This window comes from Macrotis lagotis, chromosome 1 (assembly GCF_037893015.1).
Source record: "Macrotis lagotis isolate mMagLag1 chromosome 1, bilby.v1.9.chrom.fasta, whole genome shotgun sequence".
NCBI lineage: Eukaryota > Metazoa > Chordata > Mammalia > Peramelemorphia > Peramelidae > Macrotis > Macrotis lagotis.
The window spans coordinates 145,521,432-145,540,334 of NC_133658.1; the positions used below are offsets into that span (position 1 = coordinate 145,521,432).

At 38.7% G+C, this 18,903-nt stretch overlaps 2 protein-coding genes across 3 annotated transcripts in view; both read right to left on the reverse strand.

The window, feature by feature from the left end:
• CHRNA6 (cholinergic receptor nicotinic alpha 6 subunit) overlaps positions 1–1,686 on the reverse strand; it is a 42,927-nt gene extending 41,241 nt beyond the window's left edge. Inside the window, exon 1 of the mRNA XM_074209046.1 lies at positions 1,576–1,686. The gene's annotated coding sequence lies outside the window, so the exon portion shown is untranslated. The remainder of the gene's footprint in view (positions 1–1,575) is intronic.
• On the reverse strand, positions 1,680–13,968 carry THAP1 (THAP domain containing 1). 2 transcript variants are annotated; one of them, XM_074209052.1, is made up of 3 exons: positions 13,502–13,929; positions 6,275–6,470; positions 1,680–5,909 (listed from the first exon to the last, which is right to left on the reverse strand). In XM_074209052.1, the coding sequence occupies exons 1-3, from the start codon at positions 13,570–13,572 to the stop codon at positions 5,535–5,537; spliced, it is 642 nt and encodes a 213-aa protein (XP_074065153.1). In that variant the 5' UTR covers positions 13,573–13,929; the 3' UTR covers positions 1,680–5,534. The 2 variants fall into 2 exon arrangements, with proteins under 2 accessions (XP_074065153.1, XP_074065154.1); XM_074209053.1 differs by lacking the exon at positions 6,275–6,470 and having other exon boundaries at positions 5,720–5,909; positions 13,502–13,968.
• Between the last annotated feature and the right edge of the window lie 4,935 nt (positions 13,969–18,903).

Genomic DNA, 18,903 nt, shown 5'->3' on the forward strand with positions numbered 1-18,903 from the left:
TATAGGAAGTAGTATGCAAATCACCTTAGATCAGTTAGTTTAGCAAAATTCTATAGCATATCAGAGGGATGATTAGTGAAGAAGGCTAGTCTGGGCAAGGTCTCTTTTCATGTTGTGTTTTTTCCCATAAACTGTGTGTGCCTAGCCCTCTGAAGTTAATATGGCTAAAACAACATGCAACCTCTTTGCAGCTGGGATAGGTATACTTGCCAGTTATTTTCCCCAGCCCAAAGGCAGGACTATCTTTTCATTTCTAAAAAAAAAAAAAAAAAAATATATATATATATATATATATATATATATATATATATGGAAAAGTCCAACTCCTCTTTTAAAGTTGAGGTAGCCTGGCAAAAATAAAGCAAACACTCACCTCCCCAAAAACAAATATCTGACTTTTCTTTTCCTCTTATAGTAGGAAATTCTAGCTGCCACAGGGAAATTTTCTTTTTCAAAATTTATCAATTCTTGTTTTAGAGTTTGAAGGAAAATTTGTAAGTCTGTCTGCAAAGGAGAGTGCCATCTGTATCCAGATAAGGAGCTGTGGAGTTTGAACAAAGGACTATTCCCTTTAATTTAGAAAAAACACCAGATATCTTATTGTCTGATCTTGATACCTCTTAGACTTCTTGTCTCTTCTTTAAGGATATGATTTCTCTCTCACACACCCAATTTGGATCAAGGTACAACATGGAAACAAAGTAAAGACTGACAGACTGCTTTCCGTGGGGAGGGGGGGAAGTAAGATGAGGGGAAAACTGTAGAACTCAAATAATATCTTTAATAAAAATAAATTTAAAAAAAAAGTCAATAGCCTCCCCCTTGGACCTGTTTCCTCATCTGCAATAGATTTAGATGTTTAATGACTGACTTAAGCTTTATGTTAGCAGGTGACACAGCTGCCAAATGAATTCAGATCTTGTTGGCTTTTATACTTTTCTTTAGGATCTGGGACAAAAGCATTTTGGAATGTTTTCTGTCCTAAAAATAAAGCACTATCAGAGGGGAACAGTGCTGTAATTCATCATATATAGTAAATGACTAGTTGATTCTTGTAGCCAAATACTTTAAAACTTTTTTTATTAAAATATTCAATTTGCTAATAAAGTAGTTTTGAATATAAGCAAATATTTCATTCAGTAAAATTTTGTTCTTGAAAACAAAGTATCAAGTCTGAAATTTGTCAGCATCAATCTGTTTCATCTCCTAAAACACCTTTATTCATTGAGCATCACTGATCCTGGCACAACTCTAACAGTGTTTATTAATTATGACATCTTGGCTTAACAACTAAAGAAGTATAAAATTTCAAGACAGTAGAATATTAATAAAATTAAGATTGTCAGCAGATTGTTATAGCTTTAAAAATATTTATAAGATTCCTTCACATGAATAAAATCTTTCATGGTCAAATCTCATAATCCTAGAAAAGGATATTATTACTTAAGTGCAATTATTTTTGCTTTATGTAGAATCCATCTTCGCTTCTTAAACTATCGTGCAATTTCTTTGGCATTTTTATTTTCACAGGAACATTTTAAAATATTTAAACGTAGTACTACACACAATACTGACCTGAAATAATACAGTTACACCAAAGGCAAAACCTTTCAAAGTTTACTTTCACAAGGCCCCTAGAAAAAGCTGAATGAGCAGTAAAGCTGGAACATCTGGCTTGAATCTTGCCTTATGGAGGCAGATTTACCAATTGTGACATCTTTTCTTTAAAAATTCTGGAATGCCTTACAGATTTTTAAGTAAATCACTTTTTATGTGATTTATGTCAAAACAATAACAGTTGCAAAGTAGATTTTGGGTGCAGTAGGGAATTACTGTTTTCAAAATATAATTAAATATTCCCAGAAATGTAAACTATTAAATCAAGTCAGATCTCAGCCTGGCTTCACCATCGTTTCATGGACCCATGGGGAAGAAACCAAAACATGTGTCTTGTTAAAAAATTTTTTTAACAACATAAACAATTTTCTTTTTTCATCAAATGAAAAGAACTGGCTAATCAGCTGACAATTTGTAAACATCATGCTTCTCTAATAAAAGGAGACAGGAAGTCAATTTTAGTACTTTTAACATGAATTCTATAAGTAAACAGCTAAAATACTTTTCTAAATTGGATTACAGTAAAACCTCTTTGATTTGGACTAATTTGGAAGGTGTTAATTTGAGTTTTGCAATATAATATGAAAAGATTTACTAGCAAAAGTAATAATAAGATCAAGTTTGTTAAGGTCAAATTTAACTCAAATGAATTGTTAAGAATTTTATTAAACTTGCTTACCTGCAAATAACATTGATACTTGTAATTCAATATAATATTCAATGAGACAGATCCAATAGGTCCTTTCTAGGATTCAGGACTCATGGAATATAATGGAATAGTGTGTGTTTAAAATTTTTAAGACTATATTTTTTGAAGCTGGATGCGCCTATCTTGTCCATCTGGAAGAGAAATGTCCATTGACAAGTTGATTCACTTATTTATCAATAGAACTTTGATGTGTTCCTCACCTGGGTCTGCCCTGCTTAGGCAGACTGGAGGTCCCCTCCTTTCCCAATACTGGTAACTAATAGTGTGGATAGCTGATTATTTCAGCTCTATTGAAGTTTATAACTCCCACTCATCTGAACCAGTCTCCTCTGGTAGCAGGGATTAATGTACTACTACCATGGGTGACTGCATCTATTTTAAAATATTCTGTAATTCATACTGGTCTTCTCAAATTGTCCAAACGAATGAAGTTTTACTGTATTAGGCTTTTACCAAAACTTATTCTGATTAAAAGTCCTACATTTTTGACATCAATACAAAGAAATTTAACATCAACAATTTGCATTTTGTAAGTTGGGTATCAAAAAAAAAGGAAACAGAAAAAAGCTATCTCAAAAAAGAAACCATCAATTGAATCCTAAATTCATCGTATAAATCAGATGTTAACCTGGGATCCATGAACTTGTTTGACTAGAAAATGTTTTTATAATTGGATGTCAATATAATTGGTTTTCTCTGTGATCTATGTATTTTATTTCATTCATTTAGAAACCTTATGGAAGGAGTCCACAGAATTCAGACTGCCAAAGGACTCCATTACACGTTAAAAAAAAAAGAGAGAGAAAGGTTAAGAATCCCAGCAATAAAGCATTAAGCGATTTTAAAGATAATATGTTATTGATAGTTCAGTTTTCTCTAGATTGGTACTTATTTCTGTAAGGCAAGAGAGTTAAAAAATAAAATGCTATGTCATGGTTTTTATCTCTATATTGAGTATTTAAGTCCTAATTCAAAGTGAAGTTTGAGAGAAAATACTGATTGAAAAGTTTTTTTTGCATAGAAACATCCTTGAACAGATGATATATTCTTTTACAAGTGCTAAAGGGAGCACATGAAAGCAAAATAATGCTTAACAATGGTTTCTTAACCTTACTAAGATCCTAAGGTTCAGGCATGACTAAAAATAAGTTTGTAATTTCAGTTCTGAACCAATACTGAGATTATTGCTATCAGAAAAGAATGGATGTGGTTCAAAAATTAATTTTTAATACTTCTAGTTTTTTCAATCATTCCTTGGAAAAATTAAGCCATCATGAATCCATGTCCAAAAGGCTTGGCCTGGATAAGTCACTTATCACCTGTGCTTTCCCTGTTTTAACTAGACAGGGTGGTAGAGAACAGAGTTGACCCAACTGTGTGATCCTGGATAAGTCATTTAACTTTTCAGGAATCTGGGAAACTAAGTCTAAGTTGCAGAGGTGTCCAAGATGCATGGGGAGTTCCTTCAACTTCTGGGTTCCCTAACTAATTCAGCTCTACCAATAATAGTGTCATTATTCAAAGTATTGAGAAAAATATTCTTGAATGTTAAAAATGGAAATCCAATGCTTAGACTTCTCCATGTGGACAGTAGTTTGGAACACATTTTGGTTTCAAATATTGACATATGTGACATAAGGTAATACTCTAGGCTAGATAAAATGCCAGATTATCACTAAAATTTCCTAGGAAATATGGTGTGTGGCTCTGGGAAAGGTTAGTTAAGGAGGGATTCTCTCAAATTTTTTTTTTTTACTTCACTGTCTCTTATATGTTTAGACATGGATAAATCTTTCCCAAATAGTATGTAAGCTCTTTGAGAGTAGGGATTTCATTTTTGTTTTTAAATTGCCAGGAGAGTGCTGAGCACAGTAGGTACTTCATTAATACTTTCTGAATGATCTGGCTGCCCAAGCATACATCTCCCACTCTTCTAATGGCACTGTCCCCTTGCCTTGTTTCACCAGTATTCTCTATGGAAACATCTAAGTCAGCATCCAGTTCTTAAAAGCTCTATCAAGAATCGTTGTGGTTAAACCACATTTAATAAAAAAGATAAATAAAGTATTAATTGGATTATCTTTTAATCTTTCCCCCCTTATTTTTAGACAACTTGACATAAAGATGGACATAAAGCACTTATAGTCAGAAAAACATGATTTGTAAACTTTAAAGTGCTAGATAAGTGAGCTGTTAATATTATATTGTTTAATAAAATAGGAATTAAAAAAAAAAACCTTTTTTTTCTGTTTGAAAGGAACTTAAGGAAATTCTAGGTTATAGTCCATTAAAATGGAATACTTACTGGAGTATATTTTATTATATATTTTAAAACAGCCCAAAAGGGGATGAGAAGAAATGATTCAATAATATGCTACAAGATCTAGTTTCCATCTTTATCCCTTCCTTGCCAAAAGATTTTAATAGTTTACTCAGATTTTTTGTTTTTTTCTCTTGTGGAAATGTGTCATACTAGGAACAGAGTTGAGGGGTAGAAAAGGTAAGTAGAAGTCTTAAAAGAAAATTCATTTTACAGTCCAACAGAGCTAGAATGTATCTACTCTGTAAAGCAAAGGCTATCAATGTTGAAAAATTCTTGAGTCAATAAAAGGAAAAAATTTTAGGTAAAAAATATGCAGAAACTGAATTAACTTTCAAATCTGAAAGTATTTTAATATTATTCTTCCCAGAGACAACTAAACCTTTTATATAAAAACAGCCTGACCAACTGATGCAGAGAAGAATAAACTGTCTAAAATATGGTCAATTCATGCTGACAATGTTATGTTTCATGATCTGATCCATATTTTCTATTTATATCATCAGTTCTTTCAACTAATATATTCCAATAATTTTCCATTTTAGTTTTACATCATTTTTACTGTATCAATTTTTTCACTTCAGATTTTATACTTATAAATATTGAAAATAGAAAAAAATGAAATTCTCTATCTTAAAACAGGTATTAAATTTATGTCACTCTGAGGTTAGTCTGTAACTTTTAAAATTTGTCAAACTGTAAAAAAACTAAATACTATAGACAAAAAATTTACATTTTTAACATTATATATCAATTTTATTGTTTTAAAGTCCTGAAGTGCTTTTTACATAAGGAATTAAGAATGTTTAATTTTTTACATGAATCTCTGTAATCCTGTACATCTGATGAAGTCCCGTAGTCCTGTTCCATGGAGATTTGTAGAGATTTTCATGCTGGAACTTCAACTATTTCATAGTAGTCATTGGGCAGAATCACATAGCCCCTTCCGGATAATGCATCCTTTTCTTTCTGAAACTGAACAACCTCCTTGAGCTTTTCAAGCTGCCGCTCTTGTCTTCGGCATCGTTGTTGTGCGGTCTTGAGTTTCTTTCTAAGTTTTTCCACTTGTTCTTCGAGCTGCTGAATCCTTTTCCTTTGATGCACTGTATCTTCTACAGTATAGTTGTGATCACAAAAAACTGCAAGATTATTAGGAGTGTGAAGAGGTGGCATCAATAATCCAAGAGCTGCATCAACTTGGGAAACAGGAGGCGTAAGAGGAGGGGGTGGGAGCTGTTCTTGTTGCTCGAGAAGGTCCTCATTCTAAAACAATAAGGCAAAGTCATTTAGTCATTCCAAATAAGTGACCTCAATAGCCAGCTTGAATAACTTAAATAACATTATCTGAAGCACAGTTAAGGCTTTTCTCTTGAAGGAATTGAAGTTTCTAAAATTTGAAGCTTGTTTTTATGTAAAGGAGAGTATAAAATTAAGGATTCTTGGACAATGAACAAAGGAAAATATATTGTGACTGAACTTTCATTTGATTAATAGAAAAATGAAGTGTAAGGTCATGTTAATTTAGGTAAACTATAATCTTTGCAGTAAGATACAAAAGTGGAATAAGTAAGCATGAAACTATTTAAAATCAATAAAACCATTTTTTTTACTTAAAATGTAATTATCACCTTGTCATGTGGTTCAGTAAAACAAAATATTGTGGGTACAGCATTCTCCTTCAGTAGCTTATTGTTGCACTCTCTCTTAAAGCAGTCTGGTGTAAAGTGTTCTGAACAAATACTGCTGTATTTGCTGGGCTTAAAGTTTTTTCTTCTGACAGCAGCCTCCCATTTTTTACAAAGATCAGGTCGTGTAAGAGGAAACCTACAAAAGAATAATTCAATTCTGTAATCTTATCAAGACTCAAGTTTTTTTTTTTAAGGAATCATGAAAATTATTATTCTTTAAATTTCAAAAATTCCAAGATTTCATCGAGGATACTTCTCATCCACCAATAAGACATCGCTGACATTTCATGCAGTTGAAAATGAGGTGATCTAGTATGCATTTAGCCAGACTAGTCCTTGAACACACATATATATTATTGAATGCTGCAACTACCCAGTTAACGATCCACTGGCAATCTTCAAGGACCAGTCACATCCAAACCAAGAGAAAGTCAACAGAAATAGGGCATTATCGAGGAATAAAAGAATAGTTTAGTCACAAAGCCAAGAGCTAAGACCTTGAAAGGTAAATAGTCCAAACACAGAATGCAGCTTTGTATAAAGAATAGCTCTGGGGCTGCTAGGTGGGGAAGTGGTAGGGGCTGCTGGGTGGTGCTGTGGATAGAGCACAGGCTCTGGAGTCACGAGTATCTGAGTTCAAATCCGGCCTCACACACTTACTAATTACCTAGCTGTGGCCTTGGGCAAGTCACTTAACCCCATTGCCTTGCAAAAACAGCAAAAAAAGGTATTTTACTTCAAATTCTGACCTTTTTTTTACACCTGAAAGATAATGCAATTTAGCTAAATAAGAGTTATTCTTTTAGTTTTTACAAGGCAATGGGGTTAAGTGGTTTGGCCAAGACCACACAGCTAGGTAATTAGTAAGTGTCTGAGGTTGGATTTGAACTCAGGTCCCACTGTACCACCTACCCACCCAGATAAAGTACTTTTAAAAGAGTAATAATTACTACTCAAAAATCTCCTTTTTCCAAGGATTAAAAAACTCTCAACTCAGAAACTAAACTTTTCCCAAAGAATGTATAATTATTAGTCATAGAACCTACCCATACTGATGAAGCAGTTTCAATTATCAAATTATAGTGAAAATTGAGTTTTCATAAATTTTAAAGTAATTCTCCAACTACAATAATAGCTCAATGTAAAAATCAGTTTAATAAAACTATAAATTCAGAAAAGGCGTTGAAAACTTAAAAAAATAAAAAACAAGTATTTTTAGGATATCATCGATTGTACTTAATTTGGTAATTAGATACATAATGGCCAGCTACTCTTGGCACTGTAACAAATAATTTTTTGATTCAATTAAGTTCCACCCAGATCAACCACAGAAGCCAAGAAAAAAAGCAATTATTAATTCCCAAATTATATGATTTTTCCAACACTCATATTCCATGTTATTTTTTAAAGACTTATAGAAAATAAACTCAAGAATTAAGAGAACTAAAAATAATAATATATCTGAATTCCTGAGGCAGGGAAAAATTCTACCAAAAAAACTCTAATTTCCTAACAAGTTTCTGTACAAGGATTTAGTCTAATCAACTTTCAATCATCTGTAGTTACAGCCTAATCAGGAAAGCAGGAGGACAAAACTGGGAGACATCTTATAGAATTATGGGACTGAACAAACATGTGATTGTCTGTGAATTATATAAATGTTTCTATTTCAAAACTAGATAAAAAACAAACAAAACTCTTCTTGGAGGAGAGGGATATTAAAGGTTATGATATGAGATCTAACTCTAACCTCTCATCTCAAACAGGATGAAACTGAATCATAAAATAGTGACTTGCTCAAGATTACACTGTAATATATGACTAGAACCAATCTTTCCAAGAGAAATTAGAAAAGAACAACACTTGCATTTTGCCTTCCAATTAATTCCTAATCCACAAGAAGAGAACGAAGGCTTTTCAAAATCATTTTGATCCTTAATGCCTCTGCTAGAGGATAGAAGTAGAACTGGAACCAAAAGACTGAATTCCTTGAGCTAAGAAACTTCTCCCTTCCTTTCTCACCCCACCCTTTCTCTTTTTTGGCCTAGCTACAGCAGGCCAATCTACCTCCTAGGAAGGTAGATTTAAATTTTCCTGTTTTTCTAAGGCCTATCCAGTTTAGTTCCTATTTCCCCAAACTGAAAATCATTCTTGGCAAATAGAAAGTTCAAACAGTGCTTTGGTTGGAATTGGTTGGAAAATTTCTTTACTCTTTTTTAAAGATTTTATTTATCTTGAGTTTTACAATTTTTCCCCATCTTACTTCCCTCCCCCGACAGAAAGCAATCTGTCAGTCTTTACATTGTTTCCATGTTGTACATTGATCCAAATTGAGTGTGATGAGAAATAATCTCCTAAAGGAAGAAATATAAAGTATAAGAGATAACAAGATCAGTATTTCTTTACTCTTAAGATTATTTGCTTTTGCTTTTTCAAATTAAAGTGTTAATAAAGATTTGTTTTCCCACAAAAATCTAAGTTTGTGTCAATGTAAAGGAAGTTTCCTTTGAAATTTATGCTAGTATTTAAAGGTTTCAAAGTTTTTTAGATATTGATGTTATCTCCAAAGTCTGAGATTAGATTTTATTCAGCTGGCAATTTGTTGACAATTTAATAATAGCCAAAATTAGTAATAAAGCATCAAGTGGCAAATCAATTTCTTCATTTGTAAAATGAGATTGGGGGAGGGGCTAGCTTGAGAAACATTTTAGTCTAGTACATAAACCGCTGGACCTAGAGTTTAAAAAAAAAAAGCAATCCAAAACTTAAGCTTTAATGCTAGCTATGTTATCATAGTTTCACAGTTGAAACAGTTCAGTTTCCAGTTGAAAAAATGGTATCTTCAAATTGTCAAGTTTCATCTTTCTTGGGAGATCAACTTTCTTTCCCTGATGAGGTCACTGAGGTCCAGAGAAATGACTGTTTCAAGATCGCATACCCAAACTAAACTTCTGGACTTCTGCACCATGTTGGATCTGTGCCATTTTAGGACATTAGTAGGATTATATGTATATTTGCACATAACTAGCATAACTCTACATGACTAGCACTTACTAGGATGGCAGAAATAGCCCAGAAGGTTGGAGTCAGAGGAAGCCTGTAGGACTTTGGGCAAATCCATTTACCTTCTAGAGCAAAATGAGGAGTCTGAGTTAGACAAACTCTTGGTTAGCACCCTAAGAGCTAGTCTCTCTAATGTTTTAAATTCTGAAAAGTGCTGCTAGACACCTGGACCCTTCCTGAGTGAAGCAGTACTGGTAAGAAAGGCATCTCCATTTCACAGATAACAGGCATAAAAAAGAATTTGCTCACAGCCAGACGGGCAGCAAGTGGCAGTCCTCTTGCTTCTATGCCACTGCCTCTCCACCGATGTGTTCTTTCCCACAGGATGCTGAAATCAGTTGGGACCTCATTCAAGTCCAGCCTGGGTCACTACTGTGAGCCTAAAGTTTAACACCTATCTCAATGAATTGTTGTCATGAGTAAATGGGATTGAGTAAAGTGCTTTGAAAAACTTGAATTAAAAAGTACTATTGCATATGAGGATTTGCAAGGTTATCCAATAATGCTAAAATTAGAGTCAGGAAGATCTTGAGTACGAATCCTGTCTAATACACTCATAACAGAGGTGTGATTCTGGGAAAGTCATTTGCTTCCTGCCTCAGATTCCTCTTCTGTAAAATGGGGATAATTTACCTGCTGTGGAGGCAGGTAATCCCAGCTACTAGGGAGGTTCAGGATTTGATGGAGAAGAGAGGGAATCCTGAACTAGGAAGTCCTGAGCTGTATATCAGATTAGCATATCTGTTTTGTTTGGCATTGATGTGGAGGAAAAGTATAAAGGAGGAGAGGGATGGAGGGTCCAAATTGCCCAAGAAGGACAAATCATTCAGCTGCAAGTATGAATATGTCAAAACTCCTATGCTGATCATTATGGGACTTACACTTCCAGTGAGCTGGAAGTCTTTAAAAATAAATGGATGGGGGGCGGCTAGGTGGCACAGCGGATAGAACACCGGCCCTGGAGTCAGGAGTACCTGAGTTCAAATCCAACTTCAGTCATTTACTTAGCTGTGTGGCCTTGGGCAAGCCACTTAACCCCATTTGTCTTGCAAAAAATTTAAAAATAAGTAAACAAACAAATGGATGGATGAATTAAACAACAATAATGCTATTCAAAACATTCACAGTAATATCCTGCTGAACTCATATTGCAAAAGAAAAATTCTTAAAATCAAAGTTTGTCAGTCCTTGAAATTCTGGTAACCCTTGTTTTCCTCTCTTTATATGGGTAACAGTAAAGTTTTAGCAAACTGTTCTATAATACCTGCCTCAAATTTTCTTCACTCTTGTCCAGGAAAACCATGTTCTTTTCCCCCACATGAAGCTCCAGTGACTGTAATAACTAATTAATCTCTGCCTCTAAGCTTCTTCAGAAAAGCACAATTTTAGGACAATAGTCAAAAAAGCACTTAGATGTTTAGGGCAAAGACCCCCTTTGAAACCCTTAAATGTATGGGATGTTCTTTCAAAGTCAATTTATAAAATGAGGAGATTGCCCAGATAACTTATTTCTCAGATTTTTTTCTACCTTTGTATCTTATAATTCTTTAATTTTAGAATTATCAGTTGATTTATCTTAATAGCAAGGTGAACTTATTTTTTCATAACATTTTTATTTAAAGTTTTGAGTTCCAAATTCTATTTCTCCCTCTCTCCTGTCACCCCTCCGAGATGGTAAATCATCAGATGTGGGTTGTACGTGTACAATGGAAAACATTTCTATTTTGTACAAGATAACTAGAATAAAAGAAAAAAATTTAAGTGAAAAATAGTAAACTTCAGCCTGTATTCAAAATTATCAGTTCATTCTCTGGAAGTCACTACTATGCCCCGTCATTGGTCCTTTGGATTATCTTGGATCATCATATTGCTGAGAATAGCTAAATCATTCACTATCAATCATCATACAACATTACTGTTACTGTGGACAATGTTCTGCTTCTGTTCACTTACTTCACTCAGCATCAGCTCATTTAAACTCTTCAACTCTTTCTGAAAGCATCCTGTTTGGCATTTCATATAGCACAATAAGATTCCATTACAATTACATACCACAGCTTGTTTAGCCATTCCCTAACTGATGAGTATCCCTTTGATTTCCAATTCTTAGTCAACTACTATAAACTTTTTTGTATAGATATGTGCTTTTCCCTTTTTATGATCTCTTCAGATATAGATCTAGCAGCTGTATTATGGATTAAAGGATATACAGTTTTATAGCCCTTTGGGCACAGTGCCAAAATGTTCTCTAGAATGGTTAGATTGGTTCACAACTCTACCAGCCGTGCATTAGTGTCCCAGTTTTCCCACATCCCTTCCAACATTCAGCATTTTCCTTTTTAGTCACACTAATCTAATAAAGTTTTAATTTGCCTTTCTTGTTTTAATTTACCTTTCTCCAATTTAGTGCATCTTTTCCTGTTTTTATAGAAAGCTTTTCAGTTGATTTTTAAAAATGAAGGCTATGCAAAATGATTTCAATTCATTTTTCAAGGTAAAATTGTCATTAGTGATTTTCAGAAAGTTCCAGCTGTCATTTAGTGAACTGGAACTCCTTCTACAAAGACTCCAGCAAGTGAATGACTATTTAGTCTTTTCTGGAAGACCTCCAGTGATCAAATAAGATTATTTGGGGTGGGAGGTGAGGTATAATACCTATGCTTATGTTAGGAACTCACTGCTTTCCAAGACAACTCCATGGACATTTTGGACAATCATTAGATCTACCCAACAACCTTGAGGGGTTAGCACTGGAATTATCCCCATTTAACAGACAAGAAAAGCTGAGGTGAAGTCTTTTACCTAGAGTCAAACAGTGCATGGGGCTAGATCCAAACTTAGGTCTTTTTTGGACTCCAGGACTCTGGCTCTGCCATCTAGAAATCTGTCTCTGGATTCTGGTCCAACGCTTCCAGTTCCCTCCAATGGGGCCAATCAATAACAAGTCTCTATTTCTCATTTCAAAGGATAATCTTTCAAAATCGTTCAGTCACCTATGGCAATACTCTTTTTCTCTATAACTTACTGGTCAAGTCCAATTTGGTCTTCTGATATAGTGAGAATAAAATCTAAAAAAATAAATCTTGGGCATTAGTGAAAATGCCTTTCAAGGAAGCAAACTTTCCCAGTTAGAAAGTTTTTAACGTGATTTATGAGCTTCAAAAAATTACTTTGATGAAAAGTATTTCACTATCAGCTACTTCCTAGTAATCCTATGTAGTGAAGATAAAATCTAAAGAAAAAAAGCAATCTTGAGCATTAGTGAAAATGCCTTTCGAGGAAGCCGATTTTCCCGGTCAGAGTATTTTTAACCCGGTTTATGACTTTTAAAGGGGTCTCCAATCTTTCCCCAGGCTGCCATCCAGGTCCACTTCATCAGAAAAGGTTCAGAATGAATGAGACTGGTTTTACAGGGAAGCAGCCGGGCACTCGGGCCCACACTGGCCGCGCGGACACCGGCGGCCCCTCAGCCCCTCCATTAGCCGCACTCGGCGGCAGCCCCTCGGCGCGGGCCTAACCCCGGCGCCGGGCCACCCCGCGTCCCTCCCTTCCCGCCGCCGCCGCCGCGTGCTTTTGCGCGCGGGCGCGGCTTCAGCCGGCGTCTCTCCGGGGGCCCGGCCGGGATGCCCCTCGGCGGGCCGGGATGCCCCTCGGCGGGCCGGATGCCCCTCGGCGGGCCGGGATGCCCCTCGGCGGGCCGGGATGCCCCTCGGCGGGCCGGATGCCCCTCGGCGGGCCGGATGCCCCTCGGCGGGCCGGATGCCCCTCGGCGGGCCGGATGCCCCTCGGCGGGCCGGATGCCCCTCGGCGGGCGGGGAGCCTCACTCACCGCCCCGGCGCTCCGAGGCTCGCGGCGCGCTTCCCCGACGCCCGCTCCTCGCGCCCCCCAGCAGCGCGGGGGCGGGGCTGCACGCCCTCAGGTTCCGGGTCAGGCCGCCGGCCCCGCCCCCTCACCGGCGCACGCACCCTCCCGACCGCCGCCGCGCCGCGCGCCCTCCAGGACACGCGCTCGGCTCCGCCCCCCGGCCTGACCCCGCGCGCGCCCCCTGGCCCCCGGAGGGACTAGAGCCGATCCCGTGCCCGCGCCGCGCTCCGGAAACTCACTTGTGGAAGGAAACGGGTTTATCCTTGTCGTAGCGGTTCCTGCAGCCATAGGCGGAGCAGGACTGCACCATCCTTCCGGCTTCGGGCCGTAGGGGCGGGCAGGAGCAGCCGCCGCCGCGCGCCCGACGGAGACCCTCCCCGCGCCCCTCTTTTGCGCCGGCCGGACGGAGCGGAAGAGCCTCGGCTCACCCCGGGGCGCTTTTAATGCCCCCGGATTGTTGTTTGCATTAGCAGGACCACAGCCATCGCCCGTCTGCTCCCATCTCCAAGATGGCGGAGGCAGCTTCAGCCTCACCTCTCGCGAGGAGCCGCGGACGGCGGCTCTGATTGGCTCGTCGCCCAGAGGTAACGTTCACTCGGATGCAGGCGGCGGGCGGAGTCTCGACACCTTCGCGAAGACTTGATTCGACCGGCGCCGTTCCTCCCCTGGGGGGGGCCGCGGGGGGACGGGGCGGAGCCTGCGGAGTGGGCGGAGTTTGAGAAGTTGCTGGCAGCGAAGCCCGAGCGTCCGCGCGGAAGCCTGGCTGGGGGGCGGGGCCGCCGGCCCGGGCGGGGGCGGGGCGCGGAGGAGGATTTACGAGTCACGCGGGAGGGGCGGGGCCTGCGTCCGCAGGGGGGCGGGGCGCCCGGGCCCGGAGGCCCCCCTTCTCCGACCCCCTCTCCTCCTGAATAACGGAAGTGCATCCACCGGCCTAAGAGCCCTCGAGAGGCGGGGCTGGAGGCCGCCCGGTGCCCGGAGGAAACTGAGGCCCGGGGCCGGGATTGGCTGGCGGGGGAACCGCCCCCGGTAAGATGGACAGCCGCGGGGCGGGGCGGGGCGGAAGCTCCCGCCGGAGCGGAATTGTGCTATTTTAGATTGATGGGGGGGGGGGGGACACATCACTGTGTAGATGCTTTTATTTAGATCAGTTTTTTTAAATACCACGGATCCCTTCACAGTTCTCGAAGTAATATTTGTTGGCATTTATATGCATCATTGCAGCAGCCCCCTTTTGGCACTTTCCCCATTTTTCCAATCTTCTTACTTGACCTTCACCCTGCTTTTTTTTTTTGCAAGGCAGTGGGGTTAAGTGGCTTGCCCAAGGCCACACAGCTAGGTAATTATTAAGTGTCTGAGTTCGGATTTGAACCCAGGATCCCCTGACTCCAAAGCTGGTGCTCTATCCACTGTGCCACCTAGCTGCCCCTCTTAGTTTTGCTTTGTTTTGTTTTAGGTTTTTGCAAGGCAAATGGGGTTAAGTGGCTTGCCCGAGGCCACACAAGCTAGGTACTTATTAAGTGTGTGAGATCGGATTTGAACCCAGGTACTCATGACTCCAAGGCCGGTGCTTTATCCACTACGCCACCTAGCCGCCACCCCCCCCCTTAGTTTTTTACAGAATGTTTTTGTTTTTTCTCTCCGACCTAAAAATATTTTTAACTTTTTTTTAAAATAATTTTTAACTTCTAAATTCCCTCCTTTACTTTCCACTCTCCTCCTTCAGGAGGCAAGCATAGCAGCTTTATATATGTAGATTATTTACATGTGCAATCATGAAAAACATTTCCATTTTGCTGCCCTTTATCGAAAAAGATATTCATTTCTGGACATTTTCACTGGCTGTCCTGTGCCTATCTTCCTCCAAGTCCCAGTAAGATCCTTATGTAGGAAGATTTTCCCTATCCTTTTTAATTCTAGTGCCCCCCCCTCTGTTTATTGTAATAATTTATTCTGTATATACTTATCTGTATATAGTGGTTTCAATATTTCCCCTATTAGAATTCCTTCAGAACCTTTTACCTCGGTGTCTCCTCTGAGGATACTTTCTTACCCTTCTTTGTATCTTCAGTAATTACACAGTATCTGGCACAGAGTAGAGATTAATAAATGTTTATTGATCCTTTTTTTCCTCATTTTACAAATAAGGGAACCAAGGGGTGGCTAGGTGGGGCAGTGGAAAGAGCACCGGCCTTGGAGTCAGGAGTACCTGTGTTGAAATCCGACCTCAGATACTTAATAACTACCTGTCTGTGTGGCCTTGGGCAAGCCACTTAACCCCATTGCCTTGCAAAAACTAAAAAAATAAAAAAATAAGGGAACCGAGGCAGGGTCACACAATGGTATCTGAGCCCTGATTTGAAGTCATTCTGGCTCCACATCCAGTTTTCACGGTGCCACCTAGTTCCCTACCTGGACTTCTCAAAAAAAAGGTTTTAAAATTAATAAAATATTTAAGATTACAAAAGCCAATTATATTGAAAATACTTATACAAAAATTTTTTTTTTAAGTTTATGTACCTCAAGTTAAAATTTCCTGCTTAGAATTTGCTGATCCTTTGGCTTTGCAGAGGGGAAATAAGTTTATCCCACCTCATAATGGCGGACTGCCTTCATAGACTTCAGTTATTTATGAAACACCTTTTGTGTAGATCTTCAGACTAGTCATAGGAGAAAAACCTGAGATTAAGACACAGGCAGCAGCTAGGTGCTTAATGGATAGAGCACAAACCCTGGAGTCAGGAAGGCCCTGGAGTTAGGAGGACCCCAGTACAAATCCAGACTCAGACACTTAGTAGCTGTGTAACACTGAGCAAGATGCCATTTAGCTTCAGTTGCCTTCCCTTCCCCCCAAAAAGAGAATGTTAACATAAGAGAACATTAGCCTTAGAGATTCTCTTGGAGATCTTGCTCTCAAGTCTCATCATTTGTGGACTTGACCTTGGGTTTTTTAACTCTATACCAGTGGAGCACAATTTTTGCCTGAACCTGCTAAATTGGACAAGTGTATATAAAGCTCCGATACCTTTCACATGAATAGAAGGGAGTAGGAGGTTGCTATTGCAACCTATGATAATGCTAAGATTTCTAAGTACTGTTATATGCTTTGGTAGATAGGATTCCTAGAAGGAAGAAGTAATGGATCTTTTGAGGTATTGAAAAATTAGCATAAGGGAAAGGAAATAATCCAAAGGAAGTGGTAATAAAGCATTTCTCAGGATGGATAGTAAATAGTAGCTCCTTCAGAGTTGGTTATAAGTAGCATTCTAAGTTTTATCCAAATGAACTCAACAAGTATTCATGAACTGCTACTCTCTGCAAGGCATTGAGCTTGTTTTTGGAGAATCTAAAATGGCATTGCCTTAAAAGACATCCATTATTCTGATGGATGCATCACACACACAACTAAGTCAGTCAAATGTAATTTGAGGGGAAAGAGAATGGGATAATGGTTAATAAATGGAAATGATGAAAGTAGGCACCCCAGAAAAGGAGTCTTTGATGTGGGGAAGAGGCTGCAGTGAATTCAGTTATCTTTGAGGCAGGAGGGATTCTGGCTACTATGTCAGTAGACTGTAAACAATAAGTGCCTATTGTATGCCTGACATTGCTATTTACTGGGAATCCAAAGAAAGGCATAAGACAGTTTGCTGCCCTTTAGAAACTCACAGTTTACTGGAGGAAGACAGCACTATAGCTGGGATAGAAGATAATCAGAAGAGGTGTGAGTTGCAAATTGAATTCATTTTGCAGAATGAGTTTCTAGGGATCACAGAATTCTAGAGAGCTGCAAAATGATGAGATGAATTCTCTGGATGTTTTCCTTAAATGGTGAAGACTCCAAGAGGAGCTGTCCACCATTCTGCCACAGGGTGACAGGGAAGTGTAAGTTTCAGAGTCGATCATATCTTGCAGAATGATGAGTTTCTGGAAATCTTCCAGGAGAGCAGAGCCAGGTGGAAAGATTGAAGAAGGGAATGACTGGAAACAATTCACTTTTGGTGTCTGTTAAAATAATACAGGCATGAAGTTACAAAGAGCTGAATTAGGATGGTGATTGAGTGGGAAAAGGGGCATGGATTTTATAGAGGGTGATTTAAGAAGACCTGGCAAACCAATTAGTATGAACGACAGAATGTAAGAGTAGGATATAGTTATCTACCACCTGGACTGTTAAAATAACTAGTGATTCATTTTTGTTTTTAAAAGATTTTATTTTGAATTTTACAATTTTTCTCCTAATCTTGCTCCCCACCCAGAAAGCAGTCTGTTACTCTTTACATTGATTCTATAGTATACATTGATCTAAGTTGAATGTGATGAGAGAGAAATCATATCCTTAAGGAAGAAAAATAAAGTATAAGAGAGCAAAATTACATAATAATGGGTTTTTTTTTTTAATTAAAGGTAGTCTTTGGTCTTTGTTGAAACTCCACAATTCTTTCTCTGGATACAGATGGTGTTCTCCATTGTAGATCCCCCAAAATTGTGCCTGATTGTTGCACTGATGGAATGAGCAAGTCCATTAAGGAATAACCAGTGATTCTTTGGGGGGGGGGTCTATAAATGCTAATATTAGTTTGCTTTGTTATCTTATGTGGTTTATGCATTTTAAAACATTCTTCTGGGCAGTTAGGTGACACAGTGAATAGAGCACCGGCCCTGGAGTCAGGAGGACCTGAGTTCAAAATCAGTCTCAGACTCTTAATAATTGCCTAGCTATGAGATGTTGGGCAAGACACTTGACCCCATTACCTCGAAAAAAGTCAATAAAAATAAATAAAATAAAAACAAAAACATTCTTCTGTTAAGGGAGCTCTAGGCTTCACCAGACTACCAAAAGGGGTTCATGACACAAAAAAAGATTAAAAACTTCTGATCTAAACTCTAGTGTCTATTTTTTTTTTAGGTTTTTCCAAGGCAAATGGGGTTAAGTGGCTTACCCAAAGCCACACAGCTAGGTAATTATTAAGTGTCTGAGACCAGATTTGAACCCAGGTCCTCCTGACTCCAAGGCCGGTGCTTTATCCACTATGCCACCTAGCTGCCCCTCTAGTGTCTATTTCAAACACTATGACTTTCAATCACTTCTGAGCATTCTCTGCTGGGGAAGGTAATGTAGGTCCAATCTGGTGGAGCAATTTGATTATTGGACTTGAAGTTGAAGGATGAAATTTGAATTTTGACACTGCCACTTACTGTCCCCTTGATATTGAGCAAGATACACACTCCTTACATCTCTATTATATCTTTAGTAAAAAGGGGGATTGGGGCTAGTAACACACAACCAGAATTGCTATAAAGAAAGTGCTTCAACTAAAGCACTATAAAAATATGAGCTCTTGTCATCACCATGGGTCTCTCAGTGTTTTAGGTTACAAACCAGTATTTTTTCCTTCTTCCTTTCTTCTGAGTCCCACATCCAGTTAGACAAGTTAGACAAATCCAAACATTTGCTGCCATGTTTTGGTCCTTCCTTTCCATCTCTTATCACCATCCCTCAAACCTTTCATTAACTGTCACCTGAACTATTGCACAGGTAGTTACTCTTTTCATCTCCAGGTTTGGTCCTTGTCAATCCATAATGATATCTGCAGTTATTATTGAAGTGGTTGTGAAAATCAGATGAGATAAAATAAGGATA

Excerpts from the sequence above, each read along its gene's own strand:
- THAP1 (XM_074209052.1), bottom strand. The coding sequence starts at position 13,572 with ATGGTGCAGTCCTGCTCCGCCTATGGCTGCAGGAACCGCTACGACAAG. Across the intron at positions 6,471-13,501 it reads AAACCCGTTTCCTTCCACAA|GTTTCCTCTTACACGACCTG; the intron begins GTGAGTTTCCGG and ends ATTCTTTTGTAG. Across the intron at positions 5,910-6,274 it reads TTACTGAACCACATGACAAG|AATGAGGACCTTCTCGAGCA; the intron begins GTGATAATTACA and ends TTATTGTTTTAG.